Source organism: Serinus canaria, chromosome 7 (genome assembly GCF_022539315.1).
Source record: "Serinus canaria isolate serCan28SL12 chromosome 7, serCan2020, whole genome shotgun sequence".
NCBI lineage: Eukaryota > Metazoa > Chordata > Aves > Passeriformes > Fringillidae > Serinus > Serinus canaria.
Genome location: NC_066321.1, coordinates 30,340,687 through 30,352,704, shown reverse-complemented (window position 1 = coordinate 30,352,704; position 12,018 = coordinate 30,340,687). Strand labels below are relative to the sequence as shown.

Genomic DNA, 12,018 nt, shown 5'->3' with positions numbered 1-12,018 from the left:
ACATATGGAATAATGCATTAGATTAACCTTGAAGCAGGTAAGAAACATCAAGCACAGAAAATTCTTTTACAATGCACCTGATATATTGCCATTTGATTAACTTTTTTTTGTGTAGGGTTTGTATCGTATTTAGAAGCAGCACAAAGTTTCATTACATGGGCCTTATAACCAAACAAAGTTTGCATACAGGCCTTATAAACTAATCAATTGGCACACGAGTTTGACAAATGTTTCACAAAGTGTCAGCGTTTCTAAAAAAACAAGCAATTTTTCTACCAGTAAGACAAATTCTAAAATTCCTGAGGTTTTTTTTACCTGTCCATGCAGGTTCCATTTTATTCATGTTTTATGAATCATTGCAACATCTAACCAACAGTCAAGAATGACTAAAAGTTTATACATTTCACTGAAACCAGTGAAGAGAAAAACTTATTCATTGGTACTGTCCTAATGTATAAAGTGTGGTACCCCTGTTTAGTAATCTTGGACACATTTATTATTTGGAATCCATAAGAAGTGTGTTTGACTATTACATGGCTCATACTATTAGTCACCAAATCTGACAGTGTTTCAAAAATACTGATACATTCTTTTTTGGTGTTCCTGAAGATAATTTGCTCCTTCAAAGAGCAACTGCCTTACAAACCTCTCTGGGTAGCTCTGCAGGCAGCTAAACATCAACATGTGTTAGGTCATGACAAGACTTCCTGAATTTAGTAATAAGTGAAAGCATCTCAAAAAAGCAAACAATATCACATCTGTTCTCAGCTGGTAATGTTCTGAACTGTTTTCAGTAATCCAGTTGATAACAGTGTTATCTTTCATGCACCAAATACTGAACTTAAAAATAATAATGATCTATGAAATAGGATTTGAAGATATTATCTGTACTTTTGATAAACTAGGGAAAAAAGCGGCAAAAAACTAGTTAACAAATTATATACTTTCCATAGGGTAAACTTCTGTTATTTTTCAGGATCATTAAGCCTCATCTTAGAAGTTACCATAGAGGAAGAACCCAGCAGAAATGTGAGTGAAATTTTATCTGCCTAAAGACCGATGGATTCATCATGGATCAACCTGATCATATGATAACAATCATACTTTCATTTTAAACAAATTTATAAAGTAATTTTCATAATTTTTAGCAGTATAGAGTTTTCTGAAAGGAATACTAGAATTCAATTAAAAGAGCAGGGATCTGGATTATGTGTCAGGGTAGAAGTACAGTTGTTTAAGGACAAGACAAAGATTTAATAAAAGACTGATAGAGAAGCTGATGATTTTGTCCAGCAGTGGTCTGCTTTAGCCAATCCTGCATTAGATGTGCTTGCATTGTTTTTTCCCAGCTATTTCCTACCCTTATTATATGATACTAACAATCAATTGACTATAAGCCAGTCAATCACAGGTATAATGTGACTGTAGCAGAACCTGCTCATAGCAGCAGCAGAAGTTCCAACCCACACGGCAGCAAGCTCCACAGAAGCCCATTCTTAAGAGTGACTGTATTTATTTACCTGTGATCCCCTGTTCATATCAAGGCCATACCAAACAGGCTTTAAGTCAGAGGACTTGCTGGCCCACCATGTTTTGCGGGGCACACTGGATGGGTTGGCAGAAATGCAGGTCTCCCCAGTTTCCATGTTGCAGTACACTTTTATAGCATCTTCAACACATCCTTGGTTAGGATCAATCCAATATTCACCTGCAAAGGACATAAAAGGTGACTCTGTTCTATCACAAAGATTTTTGAAACAACTGGGAAGACGTAAGCAGAATGATGTTGCAGCAGTGCAAAGCAGTGCCCAAGGCCGTGCTGGACACAGGGCAGAGGGCCCAGGGCAGAGGTGTGGACACGCACCGCTCCTCTTGGAGGGGTGGCACAGCTTCAGGTCATCACAGGTGCGTGCCGGGTGCTTCCTGGAGCCGTCGGGGCTGCGCATGGTCTCGATCTGGCTGCTCAGCGACTTCAGCGTGGCGTGGACTCCTGGGTCTGTCTTATTGTGGTCATCAGGGGCTGCTTCATCTTCAGTGAACTCTGGGAGTGGATCTGCCATGGCATCGTCATAGTGTCCCATGATGTCACCGAGGGCGGCGGTGAGGTGGCCTGGGGGCCCTGGAGGGCCAGGAGGACCAGGCTCACCTGGTGGGCCCTAAGGTTCAAAACAAGAAGGCAACAGAGGTCCAGTAGAGTAAATACTGTGCTCAATGACAGCAAAGCCTGCCACCAAAAAAAAAAAATCCCCGAAACTTCAGGGCCAGTCACTCTAAAGCACAGGGAATAATTCAGATATAAAGAATTCACCTTTCAAAGAACTGCATGTGAGGTATGTATTCACTCTGCACCATGTCCTCTCTGATTGCCTTAATACCTTGCTCGATTTTTTCTTACCCTGATTTGAAAATAATAGCTGGAAAAAGTCTGCAAGGAATGCACTCATTTCCTTTGTTAAACCTGTCCCTCCTTGTTCAGATCCCTGCCTAACAACTTTATTTCTTAAAATTCCTGCTTTCCAGAAGTTGCCTCTGGATCATTTTCCTGGATGGAAAATTTAGCACTAGAAACATCTTTATATTTATCCATCACAGTGCTCAGCTCTCTGGCCACAGAACTCTGGTCTTTCTATGGGACAGAATCTACATCATCCTTACTTGGTAGAGCAGGTGTTTTCCTGACTATGTAAATTTTCCCCAGTGGTGGGTTGTGAGGTCCTTCTGTCACCATGAACCAGGACACATGAGAAGATATCTGTTAATAAACATATCTCACCCTGCTAGCCCTTCTCTGGCAGAACAAAGTCTGTAATGTACCTCTAGGTGAATTTTGATGCTCTGCTGCACCAGGTGGTGGATCTGAACTGGCCTTTCCTTTGAGAGTCATTACTTCAGAACTCACAACTAGCGCTCCAAAGCACATGCAGAGCACAGACCCAAACTAATACATGCTGGGTCTGAAAAGTGAAATCTCAACCTTTATTTCTTGCTTTTTAGTTCCAACTTACAGCTGCATGCAAGCCCCCATGGAAAGCAAAACTAAAAATATTGGAATGTAATATTTCTTGTGTGGTTTCATTACACAGTTGATAGAGACATATTATATTCTTATGCTCTGTCATAGGCTATTCATACAGGTTTTGGTGTCTTGGCAGAAGTGGAGATACTGATAATTAGCAGAAATTCAAATGAAATAGGCAGAATATTAGCACATGATAAACACAGGGAACACCATGTCTTACCAGACAGAAAGTAAGCAAAAACTGCCTTCCTTTTCTTGCCCATTATTTTGTTCTACCCCTTCCACAAAATAAGCAATATAAATTTTTTAATTCTCCACATAACCACCCAGATCACTCTTTTCTCAAATTCTCTAATTTTTTTAAATTTATCTTCTTTCAAGTGGTTTAACTACCTTTTTTTGAGTAATTTGAATTGGTGTACGTGGAATGGGCCTGGGGCATTCAGCAAGGTTTAGGACTCTTTCCAAACTGGTCAGTTTTCATCAGCAGTGATTCAGCTCATGGTTTGGTGTCTGTAAACCTCAGCCCAGCACAAAGATCAGCTGGGCTCAGTGTTAGAGTTTGGGCAGTTTATTTGGAGTGAAGGATCTCCCTAACACATGGCCCAGTGGAGGAGGGTGCTGGCAGTCAGGCAGGTGGCTGTGCTCACTCTGGGGGACTGCCAGCTTTGGTCTACTGCTGGCCTCTGCTTGGACCTGAGGGTTTAGGACCCAAGTGGCCAAACAGCCATGCTGGACCACAGATCCAGGTGGATCCAGTAAGCCACCACAGAACTACTCCAGCTCAGCCTAAGGAGAGCACAGGTGGATGAGGCTGGGATCATCCCAGTGTCACAAGATGAAAATGAGTAATAAATTAACGCTTTCAATACAGTTACCCTGGATGTTTGTTGGAGAAACTACCATATTTTATCATTTGTCTTGAGCTCATAGATGTTCAAGAAAATAATGTGATGGACTATAAAAAAGAATCTGACTATTTAAAGATAACCTTTCCCCCCCATATTCCCATTAATTTACCTCAGGTCCGGCTTCTCCCACAGTCCCTCTAACACCAGGAGGCCCAATTGGCCCAAGTGGACCAGGACTTCCATCTTTTCCAGAAGGACCAACTGGACCTGGAGGACCCTAGAAAACATAGGAGAAAGATGGAGTGTATTTTAGCATTTAATAACAAAGTTTGACAAAACAACCCATTATAAGCAATATCTTGTCAGGAACCAATCTGATTACTTGTGCCTTTTGCCAAACTTTTAAAAATCACCATTTTTCTTCTTCTGTAAAAATAAGAAGGCAGTTTAGAAGCTGCTCTTCTCAAGTGAATCACCTCAGCTAATATAACTTGGCTCAGATGTATATCTATTTCCTTAACTGATCCCATTTAAGTGAGATCAGTTCCAGATGCTGTGCAGACTGGAGTAGCTTCTGTGCACCCTCAGATGCAGGCTCAGAGGTAGATGTAGATGCCTCCCTTGGATGTTCCCAAGGGACAGTATTTCTCCTTTATTTTGAGTAAATGACATGCATGGGGGATGAGTGGCAGTGCTGCCACATGCATGGCTTTGTATCAGCTGCAGCAAAAATGTCTGTAAAAAGAGACTGCGGCCCTGAAGTCATTCTGAGCCAACATTTTTATCTACAAAAAAAATGCACTCATGACAAAGCTGTACTATATTAAAAAAGGTGATGTCTCAACAAAAGATATTAGGGTAATGACCATTTGATATCAAAGTCAATAAAAGTCATTGAAATACAAGTGATGCAGAAATAGACATCTGAGCAAGAAAAAGAAATAAACCCCAAGCAAGAAAAACCTGAAAAGTTATACTCACCCTAGGACCAAATGGGCCTGGAATGCCAGGACTGCCCTGCTCACCAATTGGACCCTAAACAGAAGAAATTATTGTATTATTGTGCCATTTAGAGCATATTACTTTAGTTTTAAGGCATTAGTGTGTGAGACACACAATTTGGTATGAATAGGATTAAAAGGTACATAAACAATAGGTGGTACCTTTATGTTAACCATTTAGTAACTGAATAAAATTTACTGGTGCTTGGCTGTAAATCTGTTTCTCCAGAAAAGCCCAGGTATCAAGGTATTTACAACCAGAGTGGCTTACAAGAGAGTAAATGACAGCTTTATCACCAAGTGAAAAGGTGATTTGGGTGTAATGCTCTCTTTGTTGCTGCTCTTCCTGCCTGTTGAAACTTACAGTGTTTGCACAGCCCCATAATAAATAATGTTAAAAATGAATAAATGTTCTTTAAAAAATGCAAGTTTTCCATGATATTTCCATTCAATTGACAACAAAATCACAAAGTTCTTGAAAATATTAGCAAGAGATGCTCTCACAGCCCTTTTGGGATTTTGCACTAGATTTCTTGACTCTAATGAATTCAAACACTGCCAAAAAGCATTTCATACTCTAAATTGCTTATCTCAAACTACCAGCTTTTGTGACCATCTTGTGCTGACAGGTCATTAACTGTAAGGGATTGGCCTTGCACAGGGAACAAGAATAGAACACACATCTTGCAACACCAGCTTTACCTCATCATGTAACAGTATTTTAAATTTGCATTAAAAATATTAACAAGTGCAGACACCAGGCCACTCAAACACCTTGTGGGAAAAAATAACTACTTTTCTTTTTTTTCCACTTTAAATAACTATGTTCTTGATACACCATTTAAGTACCAAGCAAATAAAATTATAGTAAAAGCAGAATAACTTACAGGAGGGCCAGGAAGGCCTTGAAGTCCAGTGAAACCCCTGTGTCCTTTCTGGCCCCTATCACCTCGATCTCCATTGTCACCTTTGTCACCACGAGGTCCTTGGGGACCCTTTAAATATCAATGATGAAATGTAAAATTCTGAAATGGGGAAAAAACTCTAACCTCAAAACTCCCTCATTTGATTTTAGACACTGGACTCAGAACCCCTTCCCTTTTAAATCTGGAAAAAGATGATGATGTTGAGGCAGCTCCAAGAATCTTAAGTTTTTACCAAAGAATAAGTAAATAATTACAGAAAGCTGCTATGCTTAAATACAGTTGTAGCAAATTTACTCTACTTAGCTACATAATACAGTAAAAATCCCAAGGAATTGTACTACTAATAATAAATAATTTAGAAAACCAATTTTTTAAATATCAATGTATTTCTTCACTTAACTGTATATGGCAGATGATTTTTGTTAATGAGATTGAAATATTAAGGATGTCTCACAGGCTCATTATGATAAAGCATATTTTCAGTATTAAATCATCCAGGCTGCATCTTTACTTCTCACAGCTTCTTTCACCTTCACTATGATTAAAGTACAACTGAAGTTACACTCCCTAACTACGGACAACAACATCCACGCAGCACAAATACCTTGTTCTTATTACTGTCACAATCTCCTAGTTAGTTTTGATAATTAGAAACTTCTTACACTAATTCAAGAATCATTGCAAAACGTGGCTGCTGTTTTCAATTCTATATTTCTCAGCCCAAATTACATGCTAAATTTCTCAATGCCAGATTCCAAATAGTTTATCTAGGGCATCATTATCACTAACTACTCAATAAACTTTACTGTCTCTCAAATGACATCTGCTTAGGGACAACATTGTTTTGAATTTCCCAAGTTTGCAATTAATTTTCTGTTCCAGGCTTGGATTGTAAAAGACTTATGTAACATAAAAAAGAGGACTTTTGTTTATTTTCCTTTTCAGATTGAAGTTGGAAGTTCATGAGTAGAATTAAGGCTTTTTAATGGGAACAGGTGATTTTGCTGTATTTCTGCCATTTTTATCTTTTTGTTGAGTATCCATTTCCTTACCCCTTATTTAGACCAGACTCCAGCCATTTGCTAACTCAGATCCTTCCTTTACCCAGACAGCAACATGCTCCAAATAAAGAGGCTTCCAAAGTACTACTGGAGGATCCAAATACAAATATCCATATCTGTGCAGCTTTGCAGCTCAGAACTACCTGCACCCACTTGCAGCCAGAGCACAAGGTGAAGCCCTGCTTGGCATTCTCATTTGGGCTGAATTCCTCACACACTTTCCTCAGTGGAATCTCAGACAAAACCACAGTGACCATGGGCAACTTACAGGCAAACCTCTCTTTCCTGCACGGCCTGGGGGACCCATGGGACCTCGAGAACCCTACAAAGGTTGCATACAGAAAGAATGTGAGGCAATGCATGAAAACCACACACAATAGTTTTTGATATACGAAGTATTTTTTAAAAAAACATCACTTACAGTTTCACCTCTTTGACCTGCATCTCCTGGAGGGCCAACAGGACCCGGAGTTCCTGGACCTCCTGGAGAACCTGGTAAGCCTGCAGGGCCAGGTTCACCTCGATCACCCTGCAAAGCAGAATTTCAACTGTTTATCTAAAGAGGACTGGTCTAGACCAATGCAACAAAACTGTAGCAGAGCCAGTCTATTTTTGAGCAATTGCAACCTACAAAGATATTGCTGCTGCAAGAACTCAAGTCTGAGTTTGTGGAAGCAGATGTTCTTAGCCTCTTAGCCAGGCATCCTCAGCTTTGAGAGGTATTATATTCAAAGCTGGGATACACTTTCAGAACAAACTCTCCACCAGGTTAACTGAATGAAAAGAAAATCTACAATAAGTCAAGAATAAAATGGGAGTTTGTGGAAGAAAATTAAGAAAAGAATATATTCTTACACGTTCTCCAACGGCTCCATCTCTTCCAGGAGTACCGTCATTACCAGCAGGTCCCTGGGGTTATGGAATAAAAATACAGCTATTGATTAACTCTGTAATCCTGCATTTCTACAAGAATTAGAAAGTTGTTCTCCACCTCTAACTTCAAGTCAAGGAGAGTGACCATGTCTTTTCTTGCATGCTACAATGCTGTAATACTTACTTCTGGACCAGCTTCACCTACAGGCCCAGTGGCACCTGACTGGCCAATAGGTCCTGGGGGACCTTTGTCACCAGGTGGCCCTGTGGGACCTTGCTTTCCTGGAGTACCCTAAAAAAAGATGACAAATATCATATTAAAATTTTAATCACAAAACAAAGAAAGCACTAAAAACCTGCTGTCTGCCAAACTACTACTGCCAGCCTGAAATGAAAAAAAATCCTGATACTTAAGACAAGGTTCTTACATAATTTGAATACTTTGTCTTTTTAAGAAGTTACTGATAAATCAGGAAGTCTGATGTCATTATCTGCAATAGGTATGGTGTTTTAGATTTCAGAAAAATATAATGAAGTTTGAAATAATTAACATGAATTTTCTGTCTCAACACCAACAAACCTTGTTAGCCTGGAAAAATTTCTGGTGAACTTTACCTATAAAGTGATTTCATGGATCCAGTGGTAATGACAGATCCTCTGTATCAATCCTTTTACTAATGGATTTAAAACTATTTAATTGCTTGATCTACTGGATCCTTATGCCATCCCACATATATCTATAAATCCTACATGAATGCAAAGAGAGCTCAAATGGCAGTTTGGAAGGCTGTAGTTCACAATTTATGAAACAATGCTTGCAGAGTGTTTACTCACATTCAAGTGACATTTGGGTACCTAAATGAGAGTGTGGGGTTGTTTTTTTCAGGGATCAAGTTTAAGTCAAATAGGGACATTTTGGACAAAAGCCTTATGCTATTACTCACTTACTCTTAATTCAGGTACAGACTTTCCATTATGGCAGAAACAAAAAGGAACCAAACCTTCTACATCCTTCATTTGAATGAGATTAAGTTCTTCCCTATTCTCTCTCTATTCAGTCCTGCAGCTGGAGTTTTCCAGCTTTCTCCTCATGCTAAGGAGCACTACACTGCAAATCCCACACAGCAATTCCAGGCTGGTGGCACATGTGCTGTAGGTCACTTACTGCAGGCCCTGGCAGCCCAGGCATGCCCCTCTCCCCTCGTTGTCCTGGCATTCCAACAATTCCTCTTTGACCTGTAGTTCCTGCAGGGCCAGGGGGGCCATCTGGGCCCTGAAAGCCAGAGAGGAGAAAGCAATGTCACTGTCATGTCAGCAGTGATCAACAGTGAAAGAGAGCCTGCAGTGGCAGAGGGACAGTCGAAGGGATGTACCGGCTGCCCATCATCCCCTGGGTCACCCTTGTCCCCAGGGCCACCAGGAGGCCCAGTTGGCCCTCGATCTCCCACACGGCCATGAGAACCAGGATCACCACGAAGACCTGGGGGACCTTCTTTTCCTGGTTCACCAATAGGCCCAGCAGGCCCTGGGGCTCCCTATAAAAATGAAAACACTTCATTACATTGGGCCCTTTTCTGACCAGGACAATAAAATTCTGAGGACTGTGTTTCAATTAACTGTATATGTATGCCGTGAGGCTAACAAATGTGAATGAGCTAAAAGCTATTATCACCTCTTTTATGATCAAATAAATGAAATTAAATAAATATCAAATTATGTCCAAGTTCCACCCATGTCCCCCACAGTTTTCAATTCCAAACTCACTCATTTAAAAGACACTTTATTTTGCCTCTCTTTTCTGTGTTTTTCTTTCACATCCAGTATATAACCACTGCTAGAAAATTCACCTTTGCCCATTCTTTCTAATATCATCAAGCTAAAGTCCACATCCAAACTTTTCATTTCCATGGTACAAATTAGTGTTTCAACAGACCTTTGTTCATTTCTCAAATACTTTTAAAAGACTTCACGTGTATATTAAGTTTTCCATAAACTTCACATTTGATAACCTTACAATGACTGCAAGTTGTTTTCTTCATCATAGCATTAAAAGGCATATGAAGCATGACACAGTTCTCTGTGTGGTCAACCCTCAATTTGATCCACAGCTAGTATTTTTTATAGTGTTTCTGAAAAAGTTTGAACAGAAGAGTTTTTGCGTTTGAGGGTTTGAGTTTATTTTAATGGAACTTATGAGTAACTCCACCAATGAGAGAGCCCAGTAGAAGCTCTTTCTTTTCCAAAAACTGTTGTAATTTCAGTCACCACTAAAAAGACAAAAAGTAAAATATAGAGGAAAATATAAGTTGGAGCTTTTTATTCCTCCAAGCACTCCAGTCCTTGGAGCAATTTGAGCAGCAATTTGAAAGCCTACTTAACCCAATGGAAAGCTTTGGACCACCATCAGGCATTGGACCAAGCTGAAGGCTAATGAGCTTCATTTAATGATGCAAACAATCAGTCACAGAAGGCAGTGTTGACAAACTGTTCTCTTCAATAGCATCAGGCCATAAACACTGGTTCACCTTTCTTGCTTTATTTAGCCTTCAGATTGTTGGTGACCATTTTATAAAACATACCTACTAGGAAAATGATAATTAACTTACAGTAGGTCCTGGAGGTCCAACTCTTCCAGCAGATCCTGGGAATCCAGTAGCACCCTAAAAAAACCTCTTTTTAATGCCATCTTTATCAAAAGACATACAGCACTAGTTACCTCAAATGTTCTTGGCTGAATTATTGAGCAAATTATATTTACATACTGAAAAACAAGCTGAGATAAGTAATAATACACATATCACAATAAACTTCTGTATTAGATTATCTGCAGCCAGGTCTCAACACAAAATATCACTTACAGGTGGACCCTGGGTTCCTCTACCACCTTTCAGACCAGGAACACCTGAAGGGCCCTACAAGGAAAGGAGAAAGAGAGGGATGACAGTGAACACCCAGGATTTTTTTAGTGAACAAGATCAGCCTAAGTCACTGGTTCTGAGAGGATTTTATTTGTACTTACTGGGGGACCATGAGACCCAGCAAGACCCTGTGGTCCTGGAGATCCAGCATCTCCTTTCTGTCCAGGTTCTCCAGGTTCACCTTTCACACCAGGCTGACCATCAGGGCCCTATAAGAAAAATTATTTGGAAGAAACATCAGGGCAAGCAACACCAAATCTTTCCTAACAAAATAATTCTGTAGAGAATTTTTAAAAGGGTAAAAATAAAAATACCAGGGGTAAAAAACAGTCCAGAAAACACTGTATTTGTTTAATGATTCATCATGGTCTTTAGAAGATCACACATGACATTTTCTAAACATTCTGTGAAGCCAGTATTTCCATTTTAAATATTTTACTTATCTAGTTCACATTTTCCTTCTCTTTAGATTATCTATTTTCTTCAGCAGCTACAAAATAAACATTGCCTTCTCAAGGCTTTTTTCCCACCAAGGGAAGCAGGTGCAAGACTGTGAAAGGGATCCTGAAACAGGAGACTTAGGCTGTGGGAAAGCTTAGGGTATTCCAGTCCATCTGGTCCATCACCTCGTTCCAGCCTTCACTACTCCTGGCAGAAATCTTTGCTACCTTCAGTAGACACATTTTAACTTCTCTCATTTTAATCTCAAAGGAGCAACATAACATACTAATGAAAATATGAAATCTGGTGAGCAATTACATAATCTTCAGAAGAAAACCACTTTTCAACTGTCGAGGGTGCTCATTGGCCCTCTCCTTCCCTTGATATACTAATGGGAGAAAGAAACAGCTCTTTTTGCAGCAAAAATGTGACTCCTGATCCAGAACACCACAAAATTATTCATAATGAAGGAAATGAAGTGTATCAAAGCATGAGGAAAGGAAACTCATTAGTGTTCCAAAACACATACCGGGGGGCCAGCAAAACCAACAGCGCCAGTCGGGCCATTTTCTCCTCGGGAACCCTGCGCAGAAAAATTGAAATTTAACAATCACCTTTCTACAGATAGTATCAGTTACAGTTCAATATACCAGAAAGGATGTTAACTATTTACTGTCATAGGTGTCCTTACACTTTTGTTCTATTAATCAGAATCAAATGATCTTTTAATCATAAAATAAAGGATGTTAGCTCTGATGTTAAAAGCTGCCACGTGTTCGAGACTATATTGAGCTTTCAGAATTCAGAGATGGAAGGCCCATTTGAGTATTAAAACAGCACTGGGAGAAATTCTGGCCACAACCCACCCCTTCCAGGGATGGTCAAAGAGCACACACTGCATTCAACCTACCACTCCAACCACACTGAG

The 12,018-nt window shown here is 39.9% G+C and overlaps 1 protein-coding gene across 2 annotated transcripts in view; it reads right to left on the bottom strand.

The window, feature by feature from the left end:
* COL5A2 (collagen type V alpha 2 chain) overlaps positions 1–12,018 on the bottom strand; it is a 98,114-nt gene that overhangs the window by 3,079 nt on the left and 83,017 nt on the right. For both annotated transcript variants that reach the window (XM_009088145.4, XM_018911732.3), the window contains exons 38-52: positions 11,620–11,673; positions 10,751–10,858; positions 10,590–10,643; positions 10,338–10,391; positions 9,105–9,266; positions 8,897–9,004; positions 7,916–8,023; positions 7,714–7,767; positions 7,280–7,387; positions 7,127–7,180; positions 5,759–5,866; positions 4,852–4,905; positions 4,040–4,147; positions 1,865–2,156; positions 1,521–1,708 (exon numbers count right to left, since the gene is read on the bottom strand). In XM_009088145.4, coding sequence (XP_009086393.1) covers positions 1,521–1,708; positions 1,865–2,156; positions 4,040–4,147; positions 4,852–4,905; positions 5,759–5,866; positions 7,127–7,180; positions 7,280–7,387; positions 7,714–7,767; positions 7,916–8,023; positions 8,897–9,004; positions 9,105–9,266; positions 10,338–10,391; positions 10,590–10,643; positions 10,751–10,858; positions 11,620–11,673 — 1,614 coding nt within the window. The remainder of the gene's footprint in view (positions 1–1,520; positions 1,709–1,864; positions 2,157–4,039; positions 4,148–4,851; positions 4,906–5,758; positions 5,867–7,126; positions 7,181–7,279; positions 7,388–7,713; positions 7,768–7,915; positions 8,024–8,896; positions 9,005–9,104; positions 9,267–10,337; positions 10,392–10,589; positions 10,644–10,750; positions 10,859–11,619; positions 11,674–12,018) is intronic.